This window comes from Danaus plexippus, chromosome 5 (assembly GCF_018135715.1).
Source record: "Danaus plexippus chromosome 5, MEX_DaPlex, whole genome shotgun sequence".
Lineage (NCBI taxonomy): Eukaryota > Metazoa > Arthropoda > Insecta > Lepidoptera > Nymphalidae > Danaus > Danaus plexippus.
In genome coordinates this window covers 8,405,634-8,426,046 of record NC_083539.1, presented here as the reverse complement: position 1 = coordinate 8,426,046, position 20,413 = coordinate 8,405,634, and the positions used below count along the sequence as shown (strand labels likewise).

The window sequence follows — 20,413 nt, the reverse complement described above, 5'->3', positions numbered from 1 at the left end:
TCTAGGTAGTATATAATATTATGCAGTGTTATGTCGACTCGTTTGATGCTGCTGTGCTGGTGATGTGATTCATGTACGGTGGTACTGTGAATATACTTTGCTATAACTTTTTTACGAAAAATATTATCGTGAGTTTCTAGTTTCTAAAGCGCCTGGAGCGTATTATGGTTCTCAAGGGTTTGTATTCCACTTGTATCATCAGCGATATCATATTACAACAGCTGATAACGAACACTGAATTCTTATATTGATTGTTTATGTATTGGTAATATTCTATTTCCTTTAACGTTAAGTATCTAAGATTGCATATTAACATTTAAACACTGTACCTACAATAATATGAATACAATAAGTATTAAGTATGTCATACACCTAGGTAATTTCTACATTATGTTATAAATAAAAACGATTCTACTTAAAATTAGATATATACACATTAGAAATGCTTTAATGAAATTTGTAAAAGTCTGTATAGCATGTAGGTAAAATTACTGTAGTACTATTTTATTTTTGGAGAATATTTATATTGTTGTTTGACTTGTAAATAAGTGGACGCATTTAGTAAAATTATTTAACGATGTTGTAACTCTTCCAATCGGTATAGGTACTTACTTAGTCTATTTTGGTATCCTCACGCTGCATACCGACCGATAACAATTTTTCATTCATAAATCTTGTCACATTATAGTATCAACTTAGCTTGTGGAATGGGAGACGTGAAACGCTTCGTATGAAACGCGACGGTACAAACTAAGACTTAGCACACTGATTAGACCATAGATAAATAACCGTTACGAACTATTTAACCAACATTTGCTGTTCGGGAAATGTTGATTCCTTTTCCTTCTGTACTGCTCAAAGTGTAATTTTGTGTTTCAATAGTTTTGAATATTTGGAAGTATTAATAAATACGTTATTTCAATTCAACTTTAGCTTATCGGTTTTAGAAACTATGAGATATAATATATAACAGTTAGCCCATTTTTAATTCTATTGATTCCATAGTTAAACAAATTTTTGTTTGAGATCAATATTATATTTGTAATGTCTTTCCCAGCTGGGCCGATTCAGCGGGTTTCGTTTACTCTGTGAGAAATTGTTAAAATTCTAAAAAAGTGATAATTTCTTGAAGGTAAGTCCTAGATGTCCGGTAGACATCGAAGACGTTACGAACTCAACCCACACTCAGCGATAGTTTCGATCAGTAATAGCTCCAGGATGGTAATAGTGCAAGAACAGCTCTAGTCCATTGGTAGGAATACTACCACAAGAAATGAGTGGGTAGTGTCTGATGATTATCCAGAGTTCTTAAAATTCTTCAGGTTTTCCTTCACGACTTGTGATGGTAGATCTGTGGTATGAAATCAGCACTGCTCCATGAGACGTTGCAATGTTGTTTCTTGTGTAACTGTTGCTTAGTTTCGTCTAGGCTTCTCTGCTTTTACAGGCTTCTATCAATCATGAGAATTTTCAGGTTTATAATCTTTCTGATATTCTTTATTTTCATTTAGGTGTAGTATTTTGTAAGTTCAGCGTGTTTCCGTGATACCATGCAATACCAAGTAGTACCTCATCGGTTTTTATGTTTGTTTCTGGTAAATTAAAATGATACCAGACGATCAAATTTCTAACGGCGACTTTGAAATTGTTTTATTTACTTTAAATGAATAGTTGGAAACAAAGTTTGGATATTACTGAAATACTGTCTGACATAAGACATCACGTCATCAATGGTTTGGTTATGGAGCACGTGCAGGAGAGAGTGGGAGTGAAGTAGTAATAACAGAATGGAAATATAAATATTATTGTGTTGCACTCGTGAGGAATGCGTTACAAAGTTTAGTGGAGTTTGCACCAGGAACCCAGCACAACGAACACCTGTATTGTCAAAGTAAACACAGGATGTCCAAGTTTTCATTAATTCCTATGATTTCTGGTGGCCAACCAGGTGTCTCGCGGAGTGGTGACCACAGCTGTAGTATTGCTATGGGTTTCATCAAAGATACGAACATTGATGTTTCTCTAATATAAATATTGTTCAATTATAGCATTATCGTAAGTATATTACTAATATACTTAAGATAACGTATTGAAATTGATACGTGAATAGTGATGGAGGATTTTGAATAAGAAATGCCAGCAATTGGTTCGCCGAGTTATGGACCCTTGACCTCTTCCTGCAACTGTCAGGGTTCCAAACAGGACATACGTAACACATTTATACTGGCATCACCAGATGCTCCTGATTTCTATCAACAGTACTATAACTTTCTCGCATACTACGGTTTTTTAGTATTTTATATCTACATTATCCCGACGTTTCGTTTCCTTCACAGCAACCAAGGTCAAGGGCAAAGGAGATGAAAGAGAGACACTTATGTAGTTACAAAATAATAAAAATCGCATAGTATCCGAAAAAAATTGTTTCGTTTAAACTAGGACTCGCTAAAATCTTAAATACCAATATTCAATATATTATGAAAGAGGAGAAGAAAGAGCATTTAATCAATTAAAATAATGTCTTCTACGGCTCTCTTTGTAACATTAATATTAATGTTTTGTAATGTGAGACACACCGACAGTTGTTAAAAATATTTGAAGTATGTTATGAGCAGGGATTGCTTTTATTACTTTTTTTTTAAAAAGTAAGCAACTGTACCAACTACGTGGGTTTAAATTTCAACGTAATATTAAGCAATGTCAAACGTAAATAATAAAAGATGATGTTGCCATGTCTAATATTTTATTTACTAGAATATTCATTTTATTTGTATATTTTTGTTGTTCTAGGTGCTGATAAAAATATAACTAGTCTTATTTAAAAATAAATAATCATTATTAAATAAATGTCTGTATTCCATTGGACACGCAGTACTCCAGATTATAATTCGTCCAACAAATAAAAACTTTGACATTGGCAGAATATTCCACGATTTCAGTGCGAATGAAGCCATAGCATACAAAAAAAAATAGAATTGTCATTATTGAACTAATAAATAGTCAGTGATAAATAAAAAACTAGTTATGACGATCAAGTCTAAACTAATTTATCTCAGCATTTTTTACGTATTCGTTTGTGATGAGATTAATATCGAAGAATTTTTAAACAATGATTTTAGATCACATCACGTGACAGGAGGTAATGAAGATAAGAAAAGATTTCATATGAGCTTCCTGATTGAAAAATAAGGTTTGAAGCGTATTTATTTTATTTTAAATAAACTTTAACATTAATTATACCTGAATTATAAACAAGCGTATTTTATATGATCAAACTAGACAGGTTTCAGCATAAAATTTACAATGAGATTACGCTGTCAAACTGAAAACACGATTACTAGTTCTTATAATAAATTATAGCACGCAAAAGTAAAAAGTAGTGACAACCACAAAATATACAAAATGATTATATTCAAAATATAAACATTCTACACTCATTTTAGTGTTTGTTTAAAATACTTTTGTTAGGTTATTTCTTTCACATATCTATACAAAAATTATTTATAAATTTGATTTCAAACCTTCACAGGTAGAGAAAATCTATTCAGTAGAATGATTACGTTCACACGGAATATGAATATATTTCAATTTAATTCAGTTAAAAAGTAATAACGTGTAAAAAACTCAGTTTAGAAAATACTTATTTTGCTTTAAACACCTTTTAGTGAAACCTAAATTGGATAACTATTTTAAACACTGTTGGAGCAACTCCTTTGTAATTTGTATTGAAATACTTTTACTATACTTAATGAGATCTAAGACTTTTGCGAGTGTTCAATATTTTTCAGATTTTATTTATTTATGGGAATACAGCTTATATTACAATAAATTATTCCGGTAGGGTAAAAACAATTTGCCAGAACAGTTTCCACAGTTATTTTGACTTCGAGTGTATTATACCTTACATTAGAAATAATACTAATAATAATAAAAAAAAAACAATTATAACAAGAACATTAACAGCAAGGAGTATCAAACATACAATTTACTACAACAATCATTTTACTATAAAAATAACTTTACTATACTTTCACTTCTCTGGTATTAATATATATGAATAAAAACCTGCAAGCAGTCTGTCTGTTTTGACGATTCAAACTCGGTATAAGGGTACAGGAATTGGAATGTAAATAAGGTTTTAAAGGACAGTTGTTTCATACAATTTATACGACTAAAATTTGCCAAACGTGAGACGAAAACTAAGCATTCCATGCATTCACCGTGTCAGTGCCGGGTCTATCGCGTTGCAGGGAGAGGAGCTCCAAAACTTACCTCCACCCTCCAAGCTCCTCTCTCTACCTAACCAAATTGCTAACCTGATTAATTCATATTAAATATAATACTAAGAAAATTTAAAACATATTTCTTGATGGAAACGATATAAATCGTTCGAGATAGCAGGAAGCCAACTCTCAAAGATTAAATCAAGGAAGCACTTTTATTGGAACAATAATAGCTTATTTATTGTAAATAAATATATTATCATTAACTTATCCAATCATAAAAATATTTACGCTACCTTTTACAACTTTATTTATTTAGTTTCGTACTTCTCGTCGCCCAAAATTTATATTTTTAAATATTAGCAAAGTTGGCAAACGAGCCGACGTCCTACTTGGTGGAAAGTAGTTACCGTCGGCTATGGACATCTGAAACATAAGGGATGTTGTGGATGCGTTGCCGACCTTTACTGTGGAAGAGGGATAGGAAAGGGTGGGAAAAAGGAAAAGGCGACCGGCTCGCTCACTCATCGTACGAAATGCAGCCGTAAAAGAGTACTTCACGCCGATCCTCTTTGAGAGGATGGTACTTCCCCGGTCGAGCCAGTCCATGTTCGAGCTGCAGTAACTGATGACACCTAGGCTCTATCACCTTATCGTTTGTTACAGGATTGTTAGGAGACTAGAAATAAAGAGCGCAAGATAATTATATAAATAGATAAATAAAATTTTGTATAAAGCAAATAACTTCACTGCATAAAAACACGGAAGGAATGCCGGGTCCGTTTATTGGTGTAAATATTATCTTTGTATATGTCTTTTAAACCTGTAAATAATAATAAAATCTGTATAACAGTCAACAACGAATGTAATGTTTATTGTTTAGTAACATTAACGTAACAAACAGACCATCATACATCACATTGATAGCTAGCTCCCGTCCTGTAATACGTCTTTGAAATGTCCACTCATTTATTTGTTTCTTTGTCTAGCCCAGAATGAAAATTATCTTGAAGAATGTTTTCAGAAAGTTACTCATAGTTTACACAATTGCTGATTCATATTGTGTATTTCAAGGACTTATAGAAATTGTATTTATATTTTATACTAGCTGGTGAGCACGGCGCCGCATGACAGTCCTAGTTAAATATAAACACATTAAACTATACAGTTTAAAGACAAAAAAGAGTAACTTATTGAAAAAAAATTAAAGGTATTATAATATTTTTAACAAGTTGATAACCGCGTCTTCGTTCACGTTGTTTTCATATATTATTATCAAAGCTTTTGTATCTTCAATGAAAAACACGCGACGAACACGTACTAAGAGCTTATACCTAACATCGTTGTTAACAAAAAAATATATATTAAACAAATAGTGCGTGGAGTACCTTCGCGCGGTAGAAGTGAAACTTCGTAATGTTGAAATGAAAATAGGAAGGGTAGAAATCAATTTTTAGCGAACTTATATTCTTTAAGACTTTAAAAACATTGCTTGCAGTTCACAACTGACCCACCCATTTACTCTCGCTCCGTCTCTTCTATTCCCCATCCCCAGGAGCAGTAAACGTTTAAAGAAACTTTTAAAGAAAAAGAAGAATCGCACTATAAAAGTCACTTCAACAAAGATATCTACAATAATGTTTTTAGATAATGGCTGTGTCTAGGAAATAAATATATTATTGAAATTTATCCACTTTAGAGCCTGTTATTTATAACAAATGATAATGCTACCTCAGTTTTTATGTTAAATTCAATAAATTATAATGAATGTTTAATATTATATCGTAATATTTTAACTTTCAAATGATAACACATTACGTGTTCCTTATGTTATGTTAAAATTATTACAGTTTAAATTATAGCACTTGAATAATCTTTTTAAACGTATTACTCACAATTTTTCTACAATTTTGAGTCACTTTAATTCATTCCACACATAAACGGAGTAAATATTTTCTTACAATACTTAATATTATAATAATCTTTAATGCCTCGTTTTAACATTTTATTTACATAAAACATTTGAAGTTTATAAAATATTTATAGGTTAAGTGGAAAACTAATTGAATAATGTTAGTGTTAACAAAATTATAGCTGTGATAAACCGATAGAGATACGTGCTATAGGCCTATTATTAATAAGTACTACAACGTGTAACCTTCACGTTGATTAATGTTTACATAAATCTTTATTTTATTATAATTAAAAACCCGCAAACCCATAAACAAAATTGATAATTTAATTCGTATTTTAATAAACATTTCATTTCTTTTTTGACAAATCATATGTTATATTAATAAGTAATTAATTAATATATCGTGAGGAATGGGTGTATCTGATGCATTTAACATTGCAACGTTTGTTAACACAGTAACTTCGTGATCGCAACTGTGCAATACACATAATGACGTTTATTTTATCATATAATGTTAAGTTAATATTATAATACTGATTCATATATTTATTCGCTGATTCAGTTGTTATATCCATAGAATAAATTTTTGTTGACCTCCATACAGGCAAGAGAGATCGATAGTACTTTATTGCAATGAAACTTATCTTTTCGGATTACTATGCGTATTTTATTATTACTGAGGTTTCGGGTAGTTTGTAGCAACCGTGATCACGGGCAGACGAGATGAGAATGTCTGTCAGTTGGTCTTATTGTTTTGTCATGTTCATGAAGCTATGAAGCAGATATTAAAAGTTGAAATAAAAATAGAAAAGTTCACATGTACAATATTTTCATTGTATTGTCTTAAGGAGATGGCTACTTGATTTGAGTTCTGCTTAAATTAAACTCCCGACTTCAGTTTGACGAAAGTTAATTTATTGTACGATGGACGTTATAATATGTAGGACGGAACAGAGGATATAATCAACCGATGATAGAAGCTTGATACATAGATAATATGAGGAAACCTATGGCATAAACTACAAGCACCACGTCCATAGCAGTGGCCACCAGCTCGCGGGACACCTGGTTAGTCGCCAGGCGTCGTATGTAGCAACGCAATTGTCTGCAGGCTCTACTTACTTGAGTTAGAAAGAGTTCTGCTGTGTTAAGAATTGTACTGAAACAGAAATCGACTTTGTGTAAAGCGCCATCTATTAAATTATAATAAATAATACGAAAACGGTTACGTAATGCTACATAATTATGCCATCTAGAATAAATACCAAGAACTCTCACAACATCCTATATTCAAATTTTTTTTAATATCGGTGTGTGTAAAACTTAAATTTATATTCTACTATAGGGATACTTAAAATAGAAACGTATGACCTAAAATTACTTAAACGTATGATCTAAAATTAGGAATAAATTATACATGAAAGATTGTTTCAATATTTAGCCACTGGATGGCGTTATAGTAAATTTGACACAGTGGTGAATATCTGCAATTAATGTTACCTTGGTGAACATCTCCAGCGATTGCTAGGGGAACAACTGAAGAGCGGCAGAATGAGAGCCAGAATGTACCAAAAACCGGTCGCCTGGATAGCTTCATTGGCAACGAGGGGGGCGCGTTGATGTACCGCGCCTCTAAAAAACAAACTAAACAAACTAGAAGTAAAAGTTTCCAAAGAAAACGTTGAAACTACCATTTTTTTTGGAATATTATAACTTTAATAAAGTTATAATTCGTTGTTTTTGTTCATAAGATATATGTGAAAGTAGCAATTTAAAACATAGGACACGGGGTGATGGTTCATTAAACGTTGATTTTCATATTAACATGATCGAGATGAAGGAATCGAGTATTTCCAAAGCAGTAGTAGTCATCAAACCTGCTACCCTGTACTCCAGTACTCTCCGTGTTGTTTCCTCTGAGCCACTGGTCCACATCCCTGCTGAACACGCTCTGATCACTCGCCAGAGTGTAGAATGAGGAACTTGCAGCACTCATCTTCGTAAATAAAAAATGATTACAAGTGGCGCCATCTATGCCGTACTAATTAGAATATACTATATTTAGAATTATTTTTATGGCTGATTATAAATAATTATAATTCTGAACCATTGTAATTTTGTAATGGCAACATTTAAGTATCAACCTGTATTTGTAAACTATAAATACTGGCTTCAGCCATTTTGTAGGACATTTATGAATCAAGAATGAAATTGAACCTCGAACATATTATAACTAGAAATTAAGGTCGTCGAAGTTTCCTAACACCTTGCTAGTAAACCTATTTAATACCTAATTATAGATTTAGGGATGTTTTTACCTCATTCACTCGAAACCTACGTAACGGATTGTTTTGAAAGTTACCAGTAATATAGAGTAGACATTAGAATATTAGAATTGGAATAATGTATGTTTTATGCTATAATTTATCAATGAATTCCATGTAGTTATGATAAAAGAATTACAATTAAATAGGTTTTGAAGCTTCGAGACACAGACTAGAGATGGCGCTGGCCGTTGGCTACCATATCTATTGTTCTGCCTTACATATATTTTTCTGAGTTTAATAGATAAGAAGTATAAAGTGAAAACTAATATTAATACTATAATGACTGCATTAAAGATTGTTCTGTTATCTTATAAACTCCACAATGACATGTTCTTGAATATATGGAACAATAGTAACCTCTGGTTGTGCAAGTTCCGGTGAATCCTGGACTGTCTGGTTCAGAGAATCCCTTTGAGAAGTTTCTAGAGAAGCATCACCAATTTCTCTGGCGACATCCATTTCAATAAAATATTTGGCCGAAATCAAATCAATTGCAAACTGTTTTTCAGTTCCGACATTTATTTATTAAACCATTTGCATATTTAAACCAAATTGTTTCAGTGATCACAGATCACACTGGAGGACGGTTTTTTTCCTAGCTCATGCCGCGTTTAATCGGCATGGCTAGATAAATTTTATTTGTGTATAATTACATCTCCATTAAAAAATTTGGGGTTTATGACTTTACAATGTCAATGTTCATATTCTTTTTCAAAGTAAATTTCTTTAATGAGGTTGTTGTCAATAAAAATTCAATTAGTCCGCGAGATAATTAAATGAATATAATTAATTTGTTAATACGGTAGTCCGTGGCGGAATTTGGGAAAGTTATTTTTTTATTTTTTGTAATTATTTTCGTGTTCATTGTGTCATTCTTTGTGAGGTCTGTGTAAAAAGGCGCGAACCACTGGACGCCATTGTTAAAAACTATTCGAATTCGAAACGGAGACGTCCCGCCGTTACATTATTCGCGGGCGATGTGAAAAAAAGGTTTTATTACCAATTGATACAAAAATATAATTGAGTCCATTATAATTAGACCAAAACCAGAAATAACTTAAAGTTGTGTTTTGATATATCACTGAACAAATTACAAGCAGTTACGTTAGTCGTAAGTTGATCACACAATATTGTTAACAAAGATATATTCAATAATTTTAAAAGAGACCTTTTTTAAAAAAAGTTGCGAGTAGGTACGTACAATATTTATAGATTATTATTAATTTATTTATCACCAAAATAAAAACATTATCTCTGTATCCGCTATATATACAAAAAAATATCCGGCAAACAAATCTTAAGTACATGAATGACATAAAATGACTGGAATCAGGGATTTTCTTTCTCGTTGACAATGATTATAAGTTGATGACTTAATCAGAACATCCTGTAGTCGAGTGTCCATTGTAATGACGCTGATGATAGCACGTTACTGTGTTTTCACGGAGTCTTGTTAATCGTATTTGCGAGAAAGTATAATATATATACTAGCATTTAAATTCTACGATAATAATCATATCAGTTCTGACTGATTTCCAATAAATGATTTTATTAGTTATTAAATATATTTCAACAAAATCCATCCTAAGGAATAAGGATTCGTTTTAGTATTTGACATTCCGCTTGACATATACAAGGAGACTGTCCTTATGAAAAGCATAAACACTTTTATAATTCCTTATAACTTTGTTGAGAAATTAATGACTCGAAATAGATTCTAGCTTATTAAAATCTATGTTCTATTGTTTTGTCATATTATAACAATTCCTTTTAAATTAAAGGACTTTGAGTTGCAGTCAAGACACAATTGGAAATGTCTATCACTGCTTGTTTTATTTTTTTTCTGCGTGCAAAATCGAAGATCCATCGAAAGTGTATATTTTTTTTAATCAATCAGTTTCAATTTGTATAAAGCAGGTTGTCGGTAGTAGCCGACGCCGCGGGACATCGCTACTGCGAGGTGTCTGTGGTATTTCGCAGTTTTTTTTTTTAATTTCGCACTTCCATATCTGTCAATGTCAAATTGATGATTTATACAGCTTGGGCATTTGATTATTATTATTTATTGCTCAAGAAATCGGTCAATGTTACAACAATAACATTAAAAATAAAATATTCAACTTATTTTTTGATAGTATATTTTTTAGGTCCCGTTAAATCCAAATATTTGTCAAAGCTAAAAAACCTTATGCTATTTTAACTAAATTCAAAGCGAACCCTTTATTCGCCGGCGATCGTTTATACCCCCATTATAATATTTAATTCTAAACAAACATGGAAGTCTGCCCCAAATGACTTCATCGGTTTTATGTCCAATACGTTTATGTTTTGTGGATAAACCTTTTCGATAATATTAAAAATATATTAATGTTAATACATGTCCGATAACAATTTTAACTTCACCAACTAGTCCATTAATTAAAACATTAAAAAAATATATTTGTTAATACTTTATTTATTTATACATATATGAAAAAAAAAAATATTATTAAATTACATATTTTTCTTTTTTAGTCCTTAAAATCGTTCAGTCATTAAGTAAGCCGGAATAGGTAGAAAATATATTTGGTTTTAAAAGCCGCATCCCGCTTAACCCAAACCCTTTCTCTTCTCTCTAAAGGGTTCTTTCTAATTTCTGACCGTCAGTTTAGTCCACTATATTTAGTTCGCGCTTCGATTTATGGAAATTAACTTTATTTAGTTAAACAGCCTCCGCTCTGATGACTGCTTTTATCTGTCCCTTAATAGAACCTTTTCTAGGAAATCACATAAAAATTGTTCCCTATTTGATGATCTTTTAATATGTGAGAAAGTTAAACAAGAACATTTAAGAAATGAGCTTAAAACTACAAGTTGAGTCTTTGTATTCTGTTGAAAGAAAAAAAAACAAAATATTACGATAACACATATATAACAGAGTACAAATATTTAATAAAAAAAAAATTCTTATAATCAATAATAAAGTAAAACTGGAATGTTACTATTTATATTAGTTAGGGGAAGTACCTAGTAGTGTCCTAACGACATTTTATTGTATTATTTCTTGAACCATGCACTTGGGTCAGTGTATTACTAAAAATTTTAAACTCCAGATTTAGGGATAGATATACTAACAAACTCCCAACCTGTGATACTATAATAGCCAATGACTATAAGACCACTAAAACGTACATTTACCAAATATATGACAAAATATTAGGTACTAATATAAAACCTTATATCTACAAGTGATTGTATTTGTTCTACATTCTGAATGTAATCTCTTTAAACTTTTTATAAAATAGAAAAGGGAATAGATTTTGTGAATAAATCTAAACTAAGCATAGACTATGTATCAGCATGGAAGCTAAAGCCCTCCATCCATTTCCTCGTCGATATCCTGTGCATGGATCGTAAGACAATAATCCATATGCTATCAAAAAAAGTATATCGTTTCCAATATCCTGTAGAAACTACGAATTACCTTCGTGTCCGCGTCAAAGCCTGCACGTGTCCCGTGCGCACGCGCACAAACAATACGCCTTTTTTGCAATTCGACATTCAAATAGTACTACCGACTAATGAAGATTCCTTCTCTCTCTTATGAATAATATTCCTCAGTCATCAGAGAGGGATGGTGAACGCGACAGTTGTGTTGGCGTCTGCCACTACCATATGTTGTTGAGGTTTCCAGAATTACGTTTTGGAAGCAACACGTCGATGACTACGTGCGTGTCTTGTCTATTTATTATATTTACATTTAATAACTATCGATTGGTTATTCAAATGATCGAAATGCGAGCATCGGAATACAGCATCAGTCTGCCAGACATAGAAATATTTGTAGTACTAGGAACTTAGTATAAAAATGAAGAGTCTGAAGATTTCTGACGTAGTAATTTTTTGGTACCTTATATTAGATATATGTCTGACCTGAGCACTCTATCCTGTTCACTAAAAACTACTGACTACAGAACTACTAACTATCATATAATAGATACTTGTAACTCAAGTCTACTAATAATTAACTAGTAGGCACCTAGTCGTGTAGAGGACGACTTTAGATCTTGTTTCGAAGTTCCAATATGATATTTTTTTATTATTATTAAACCATTCAATATAAATATCAAAACGATATGCTGATTTTATTTTAATCATTATAATAACAATAATTTCAGTTATTATAATAATAGTTAGTTAGTTTTTATCAAATTCAGTGACAACCTAATGTTCTGACGGATAACCATCTCTGAGGCTCTAATTTTCTGTAAATAAAAGTAAGTTGTTTGTTTTAAGTTAAACTACGTTAGTTTTTAACGTTATTGTCACAACATTATAATATCTTGAACGCCGAGTCCTCACTGAAGACCTTCCAACCCCACTCACCCTCGACATCTGGCTGACGCGTGCTCATCCCTTTGTGACGCCGCATCTCACCTGAGGGAGGGTTTTTTGATACTCGGACTGCGTTTATTTTATTATTGACTAACGTTGTCGTTGTAACAAGCTTTGCGAAATTAAACACTTATTTTTTAAGCATTAAGTACCTCCTCGTTGACTGCGGACGTAGTGTTTTTAATTGATTTAGAATTTGCAAATATTTTCATTCTTCTTTTTTTTATATGTAGATAAAATTATTATTCGTTTAATGAAAAATCTTTATTTAATTTTATATTTAAACTATTGAAGTCTGTATTTATATCTGTCAGAGATTGATTTAGAAGTTTGTGTGCCTACGAGGTTGTAATCCTTGTTGTACATTTTTTATTATTGAAATGATAAGTAAGTTAAAAAGTTTGTCCTCAACAGCACTGTCAATGTTTTAAAGTGTACACGTATAAAAAAATGAAGGTAAAATTCACAATATAATGCAAGAAAATGTTGGGTCATGAATATTTATAAAAAATCGACCTTGTGACTTGCGTAGAAGGATTATATTTGTAAATTTCTGCAGCCCTCAACATTGAAGTAAAGAGACTAGAGCTCCACCCCAGTATTTTTAGTTTTTATGACTCTCCGTGGCAATTTATCGGAATCAATAACTTTACCGTCAATAACTTAAAAGAAATTTTACGAATTTTTCATAGCATATGTCATGATCTACTTGAGCATTCTCAGATAATCTTATGTGCATCCAGGAGGCAAATCATACTTAAAAAAAGTTAATTTAACTTGGAACTAAATATTTTTTATCTGACAGCATTAAACGTCAAGTGACATTTAGGAAGCGGAACCATTTTGGTTTTTTGGCAAAATTTTATGGGTTATTAAAACAAATTAGCGTTAATGTTCCTAAAGATGACAAAAAAACCTGTTAAATTTATTAGTTTCCTAAACAATAAAATTTCTTTTTATCTCCGTGTCTAAATGGTAGCGAACTAGTAACGTGCCGATGTCGTTAAGATACGCGCTGAGCCTCCGAACGGATCTCATTTAATTCTTTCATATTTTTTGTTTAAAGTATAGCAATCTGTGAAAATATTTACAGATCAATGTATGTCTGTCTTTATGTAACGATTTCAAGAATCATTTTTAATTGTTCTTGAATATGATATCTGATATAATGAAAGAAATTGAAAACATGCGAAATTTTATGTCCCTTTATTTGTTTTAATGAAACTAATATTTTTCGGATTTACTCCCCGAATTTTATTATTTTAACTACATACTCCCGACGTTTCGGTTACTTTTCAGCAATCGTGATCACGGTTAATATAAAACGGAAAAATATTAGTTTCATTTAAATTAATAAAACTCGCGAAAATCTTAGATCTCATTATGTCTCTTTATTTGACTAGAATGAATTAAACTTCCTTAGACTTTTATCAACAGATATCAGGGAAGTCAATAATATTTTAAACATTAAAATCCTTAACAAAATTTATCTTTTACTGAAGTTATCAGTTCAATGGAACATTTAATTTACACCTCGTCAATAAGTACGTACAAACAATTAAGATTAAAAGTGACATTTTAAAGCATTCAATAAATAGGAATCTTATTTTTATAACAATAGAGTCCACATTAACTTAAATTTATAATAATAGAGACAGAACCAAAGAAACAGAAATGAAATTTATTGTGCACAGATAGAATTCAAAATACTTTGGCAAGAGATAGCAACTTCCTATTGTCAAACTAAATGATGTTGATTTTTGTCTTTATCACTTTGGACGCAATAAATTCAATTTTATGAGCTCCGGAGCGCCGATGGTCAGTCACGATTTGACTACTTAATGAGATAATGGAATCCGTAACCACTCTCCACACGTAAAATGCACGGGCCGCTAGCATTCGTTGAAAAAAAAGTCGTGATCGTAGCAAAAGATTTACAGCAATTGTTGATCTTCCTTAAAATTATTGGCATCTATATTCAGATATCCGTTGTATATGACCAAAAGTTTTGGGTAAATTCATAATAACACTGAAATCAACCTCATTGGAACTTTCACAAGTATACGTGACGTATGTCTAACTCTAAGTATATAGCGTTCCAAGCGTCTTTTCTAATCAGTAATCTTTCTGCGTGATTGATTGACAGACTGACATAACATTGATGCTACATGCATCTAACAGCAATAATTATAAACAACTAGCAATCATGTATTTGATACGGAAGAGATCCTCCGCGTGTCGTTGCAGTGAGTTTCAAAAGCTAACCTTATTCGTTAAGATTCAAGCTTAAATTTAATAACGATGCCGTCTTTTTCGTTTAATATTTAACGTAATCGATTCATCTATTGATCTTTCTCACTAAATATGCTTTTAATTGCCGGTTGTGTTCGCAGCCAGTTATTAAATGGTTGCGAAACTTTAAAATAGTTGGCGTTTAAGAGGGCGTATTAAGGTAAATGGTTCTATTTCAATTTTTGTTCTATAATGGACAGCTTTTAATCATTTTTAGTAATTATTTGAGAGAAAACGAACATACAGATTAAAATTTTAATGTATATCTTGTCTGATAACCGGTAGGCTAGTATTGAAGAGGGTATGAAAAAAGTAGTGGGACTCAACTTCAAATAATAAGGATAATAATTCTTGATGATACAAAGTGTATTTGTATTCTAAAATATGCAATTTACAGAAAATATAATATAGTATAGAATAAACATTCATCATACTTACAGACGATCAACTCGCACAATTCATTCGGTTCCATCAACAGGTCCAGGTCCAGGTTTATCTGCAACAGCATCTGACATCAATAATAAAAAAAAAAACAATCTAGTTTTCCTCATATTTCTCTTTTAAAACGACAATACCCATATTTGTGTAAACCAAAACGAATTTAAGGGTTGGTCCATGTTTTTGCCACACGCACCTAAATGAAATCATAAATTCTGAGAGGTGGCAAAAAATCATATTGTAGAAGCACTCGCCCCGGGCGTGGTGGACCCGATTTATGGCTATATCTGGCCATATTGACCACAATACGGACTCGCCTCGAAGTTTACTACACTCAAAATATGATTTATCATAACTTTATCTTAACAATCCGCCAATTTTTCTGTTATTCAAGTAACATATATCTTTATAATTTGAGAAATTATTTAAATTTCACTATGAACAAAAAGAAAAGATACCTTTGTTGACAGTTTTAAACATTGTAGTTAATGCAGTAATAACATATTCAATCCAAAAAAATGCTAATATTTTATATGAGAAGGATGTTGCTATATTTTCTTAGGAGCATTATTTAATTTATTTATTTAATTTAAGTGTATGTGCACTTCCACAGACAAAAAATATGAAGATGTCGTCGATGTCATCTTGTATGAAATGGGTTTTGGAAGTGACAATACCATATAGTGTTTAGTATCGCCTCGTGACATTAGCGAAATTTATAAGGAAACGCCGCCAACCATAAAGAAGAAGAAGTCTGTTAAATAGATATTATTACGTTACTCCATAAATATATATATATTTTTATTATATTAAAAAGTATTTATAACTCAAAAGACAAAGGAATTTATTACAACTTCTATATTTAAGCTCAGTCATAATTAACAGAGAATTGTTTTTTTAATTTGTTTTTTATTTCGGTTTGCTAGCGGATTAATATTGAGCCTAATTCAATTAGTTATTCGCAGACATTAGGGTGCACCGCAAACTTTAAAATTATACCTTGTTATCCTAATGTCAAAGTAATTTGACGTAGTCCGCCATTTTGATGATTGCTGTCATTATATGTGACGAAATATGGCTAATAGATAAAATAAAATGATTCCGCAGATACAGCACAGATAAAAAAGTGAACCTTAAAAACTTTAATTTTTACTAGGGATAATAACAACCTTTTTTGTAATGTACTATAACAATTTCTAAAGTGTAAATAAAAACTATTTTCCGTAATATCAATTTCCATAAAGATAATTAAAGTAAATTTACGTGAAATTTTTAATTTTCATTATATTTTATAGTCTAAGGTAAACTTTCAAAATATTATCTGCAGTTTGTTGTAACATAGCTTTAAACGCTTTACCAAATTATGAAATAAAGTCATAAAAGTTATACGGTACATAAGGAAACCGCTGCAAGCCAATCTAATTTAGTTTTAATGTGAGAACGAAATTCCTTATAAGTTAATAGTATCATTCGATTTGTTCTGCAAAATGAGATCTCCTTTACCTGGATGGGTCAACCGCTATATCGTGCTGCAAATACCTTATATATCTATTTCTATCCTATTATTTTTTATAACATTATCCGCTTTTCTACTTATATTTGTATTAAAATTTTCTACTTTTATTTATAATTATCTGTACGTACTTGCGCTGCCACAATGTCGCTAACGTCAACTGAACAAATACAATATTACTTTAGAAATCTCATTGTTATATATAATTCATATGTAACATTAATTTTAACTAATAACGTAAGTAAATTTTGCAAAAAATTCTATCATCAATCTAAAGTATACCGTATGGCGGTCACAGTAAGGTATATTTTGTGTTTTTTTATATGTTTGTGGCTAGTTAGTTCCGCATTTACAGTTCAGTGAGGCGAGAAAAATGTAGAGGACAGTGGAAGTACAGAGATGTGACCACGGGTACAGCTAACAGTCTTGATACTTACATATAAACCTTGTTATATTAGATTTACAATATGTGGACTATTGGCCACTGATAATCTCAAGCGTAGTGGCAACAACGCGCTGTTCTCGTGCTGTAGAAGTGACGTAGAATGTTAGAAATATAGCCTTACAGTTTAACATAAGGTACGAGCAACTACTGCTGTGATTTTTGGACTTTCGAGCAACAATTTAAACGCTGAATTGGTAGCCAGATTCCTCTGAAAGTATCAAATACGTTCGTCGCCATGTTATAAATATTGGCTATGAAACGGAAGTGCGATATCTTACAAATTCTGCTTACTTCCGTCGTTGAAACCTTTTCGGTGAATTATGGGAAGTACGTTCTATACGCCCTTTGATAATCATCCCTAAATTCATGGAAAAGAATTTAATTAGACACTCGTTTGATACACTGAGTCAGCTAATTGTAACGATATAAAAATGCCGTTATTTTCAATATAAATAACAGAATGTATTTTTATAACGAATAAGAACGATTTCTATAGGGGAGTTTTAAAATCTGTGTACTATTTATTGACAAAAATAATAAAAAAATCATTACATAGTCCTAAAGAAATTTACAATAAGATTATATTTATATTAACAATACATTTAAGTCTTGTCATTTTTTTTTTATAACTTTATTATTATTCATTTTAGGTACTTTAATATAAGATAGTTGCAGATATTCATCATTTACTACACTCTAAAACGAATTAGAAGTAAACTACGGACTACCAATAGTTTCGCATAATATAAATAAAAATTAATTAAGGTATTATAATTTAAAGCTTTCTTATTTTGAGGAACAGTGTACAAAGAATATATTAATAATAGTTTTATTATTTAAATAAGACTATTTTAAGGTATTATTGTTTATAATCGAAGACAACTTATCTTTTAATGGCAATCATATTTTTTGTAAACAAACTGTTTCGGTATATTTGCCTACTATTAGCGAAAAAAGGTTAAAACTTCAACCAATTGCAAACCATCTGTTTGTGCGCATGCGTGAAGATGGCGCGAAGCCCTCTAACAGCCATTGCAAAACAACTGTCACTTTTGGCGCTCTTTTCTTGTTTTTTCAACATTAACTTCTTTTTAGCAAAATTGTGCAGATGTTCTGTGTTTTTATAAAATCTCAGCGCTCTAATTAATGACTGGTTAATAAGGTGTGTAATTGGCGCGCTGAGAATTTAAATTTTGTGTGAATAATGACAGATGTAGGTTAGTGTGAGAATCTGTGACAGTTATTTTCTCGTCGTATTAAAAGACGTAGGTTTATGGAGATCTGGTTTTGTAGTTAATTCTTGAGCGTTAGTTTTATTGCAATCTAACTTTTCATTATACATTACATATAATTTCAGATACATAACAAGCTTTTCCTTAGGTATAAAATTAACAATTACTTATTATTATTGTGTAGGTATGTTTATAGATAAAGACTCTATTATTATTTTTAAAAATTATAAACCGTTATATTTATATTGAACGTAAATACAATAATATTTTAATATAAATAAATATTAATGAAATGATTACATTGACCGCAAAGTTCAAATCAGTGCCACCTACTAAGCGAGTCAATGAGTCGTTTAACGGAAGCCCTACTTCACCTAGTGCCCTACTGCCGTCATGGTGTGACCTACTGGTGTTAACAAGGTTTTTTTTTAACTATTTTTCAGAAGCGAAAAACCCTATTCGTTACTGATGTCTACATTTACATTTTTGATTTGATACTTCATCGGCAAGAGTTAAATATTACTTGGTAGTTTTTTATACTCGATGGAAACATATTTTGTATTGCAACTATATCATGACAATTCGAAAAAATATACATAAATTTATTTTATTCTTATAAAATTTAATCATAGTGAAATCTCGCGGCTGAATGCAATTGAGTCTTATAACAAGTAACAAATGAGTTTTTAAAAAAGCAAATCACAGATTATATAAATTTTATTATCAAAATTTCATTAAGACACCATATATAATTAATTGTTATAATATAATAAATGTTTATTAACTTTTAAAGTTTCATTGTTAACATGACATCTGAGGACGTTGTAATATGTAACTTCCAAATCTCATAAAATCTATTGTATCTCCCACAGTCTATGGGAAAGACTTTTTTGTTGTCTGTAATGATTGTATCCATGAACGGAAGAGTTCCGCGCCAGCATCCGGTGGTAAGGCTCGTTGCACACCGAGGAAAGATATGTCCACAAATAAAATCACTTGAGAATATTTCTTCATTTACCCTTCAAATTATTTACAAAACTAAAGTAGGTATACTGTATGTTTATTATTGACCCCTAGTTCTCGGTTCGCACTACATACGAGGCGTTTTCAATGTCTCATTCAATAAACTACCTTAATACTGTAATGGAATAAAGCGTTGTTAGCGTATAGTTTGTAAAAAGATTAATTTAAATTTCAATTTGTCAAATGCTTTACCCATATATGGAATTGAATTAACAATTCTGGATGTTTTTACGTAGTAGTGAAAAAAAGAGAACTTTACAAAGCGACATAAAAGAGGTTTTATATATATATTTATATGTATATATATGTATGTATGCACGTTTTTTCTTGGTGCACCTCTCGCTTTACGCCGCTGTACCTGAATGTAATGATCCGTATCCAAATCAAGGATTTATATTTATAATATCAAGCTATCTTCTTAGAAACTCACAAATCGTGTTTTTTATAAAGTTTTTGTATCAAAGAACCAACCGCAAGTTTAGAAATAATTATTTCCTCGGTCCTTATACAGTAAAATAATTAACTGCGGTAATGTGTATGGGGACTTATTGTACTATATATATATATATGAATATATCTTCCACCTGTTTATAAGTGGTGATAATATCTAGAGTTCTGAATTCAGGGTATA

The 20,413-nt window shown here is 31.2% G+C and overlaps 1 protein-coding gene across 2 annotated transcripts; it reads right to left on the bottom strand.

Moving 5' to 3' along the window:
* Window positions 1-7,031: 7,031 nt before the first annotated feature.
* On the bottom strand, window positions 7,032-9,172 carry LOC116769087 (uncharacterized). Of its 2 annotated transcripts, none has more exons than XM_032660069.2 (4): window positions 8,823-9,172; window positions 8,016-8,134; window positions 7,639-7,782; window positions 7,032-7,297 (listed from the first exon to the last, which is right to left on the bottom strand). In XM_032660069.2, the coding sequence occupies exons 1-4, from the start codon at window positions 8,922-8,924 to the stop codon at window positions 7,102-7,104; spliced, it is 561 nt and encodes a 186-aa protein (XP_032515960.1). In that variant the 5' UTR covers window positions 8,925-9,172; the 3' UTR covers window positions 7,032-7,101. The 2 variants fall into 2 exon arrangements, with proteins under 2 accessions (XP_032515960.1, XP_032515961.1); XM_032660070.2 differs by having other exon boundaries at window positions 7,639-7,770.
* Between the last annotated feature and the right edge of the window lie 11,241 nt (window positions 9,173-20,413).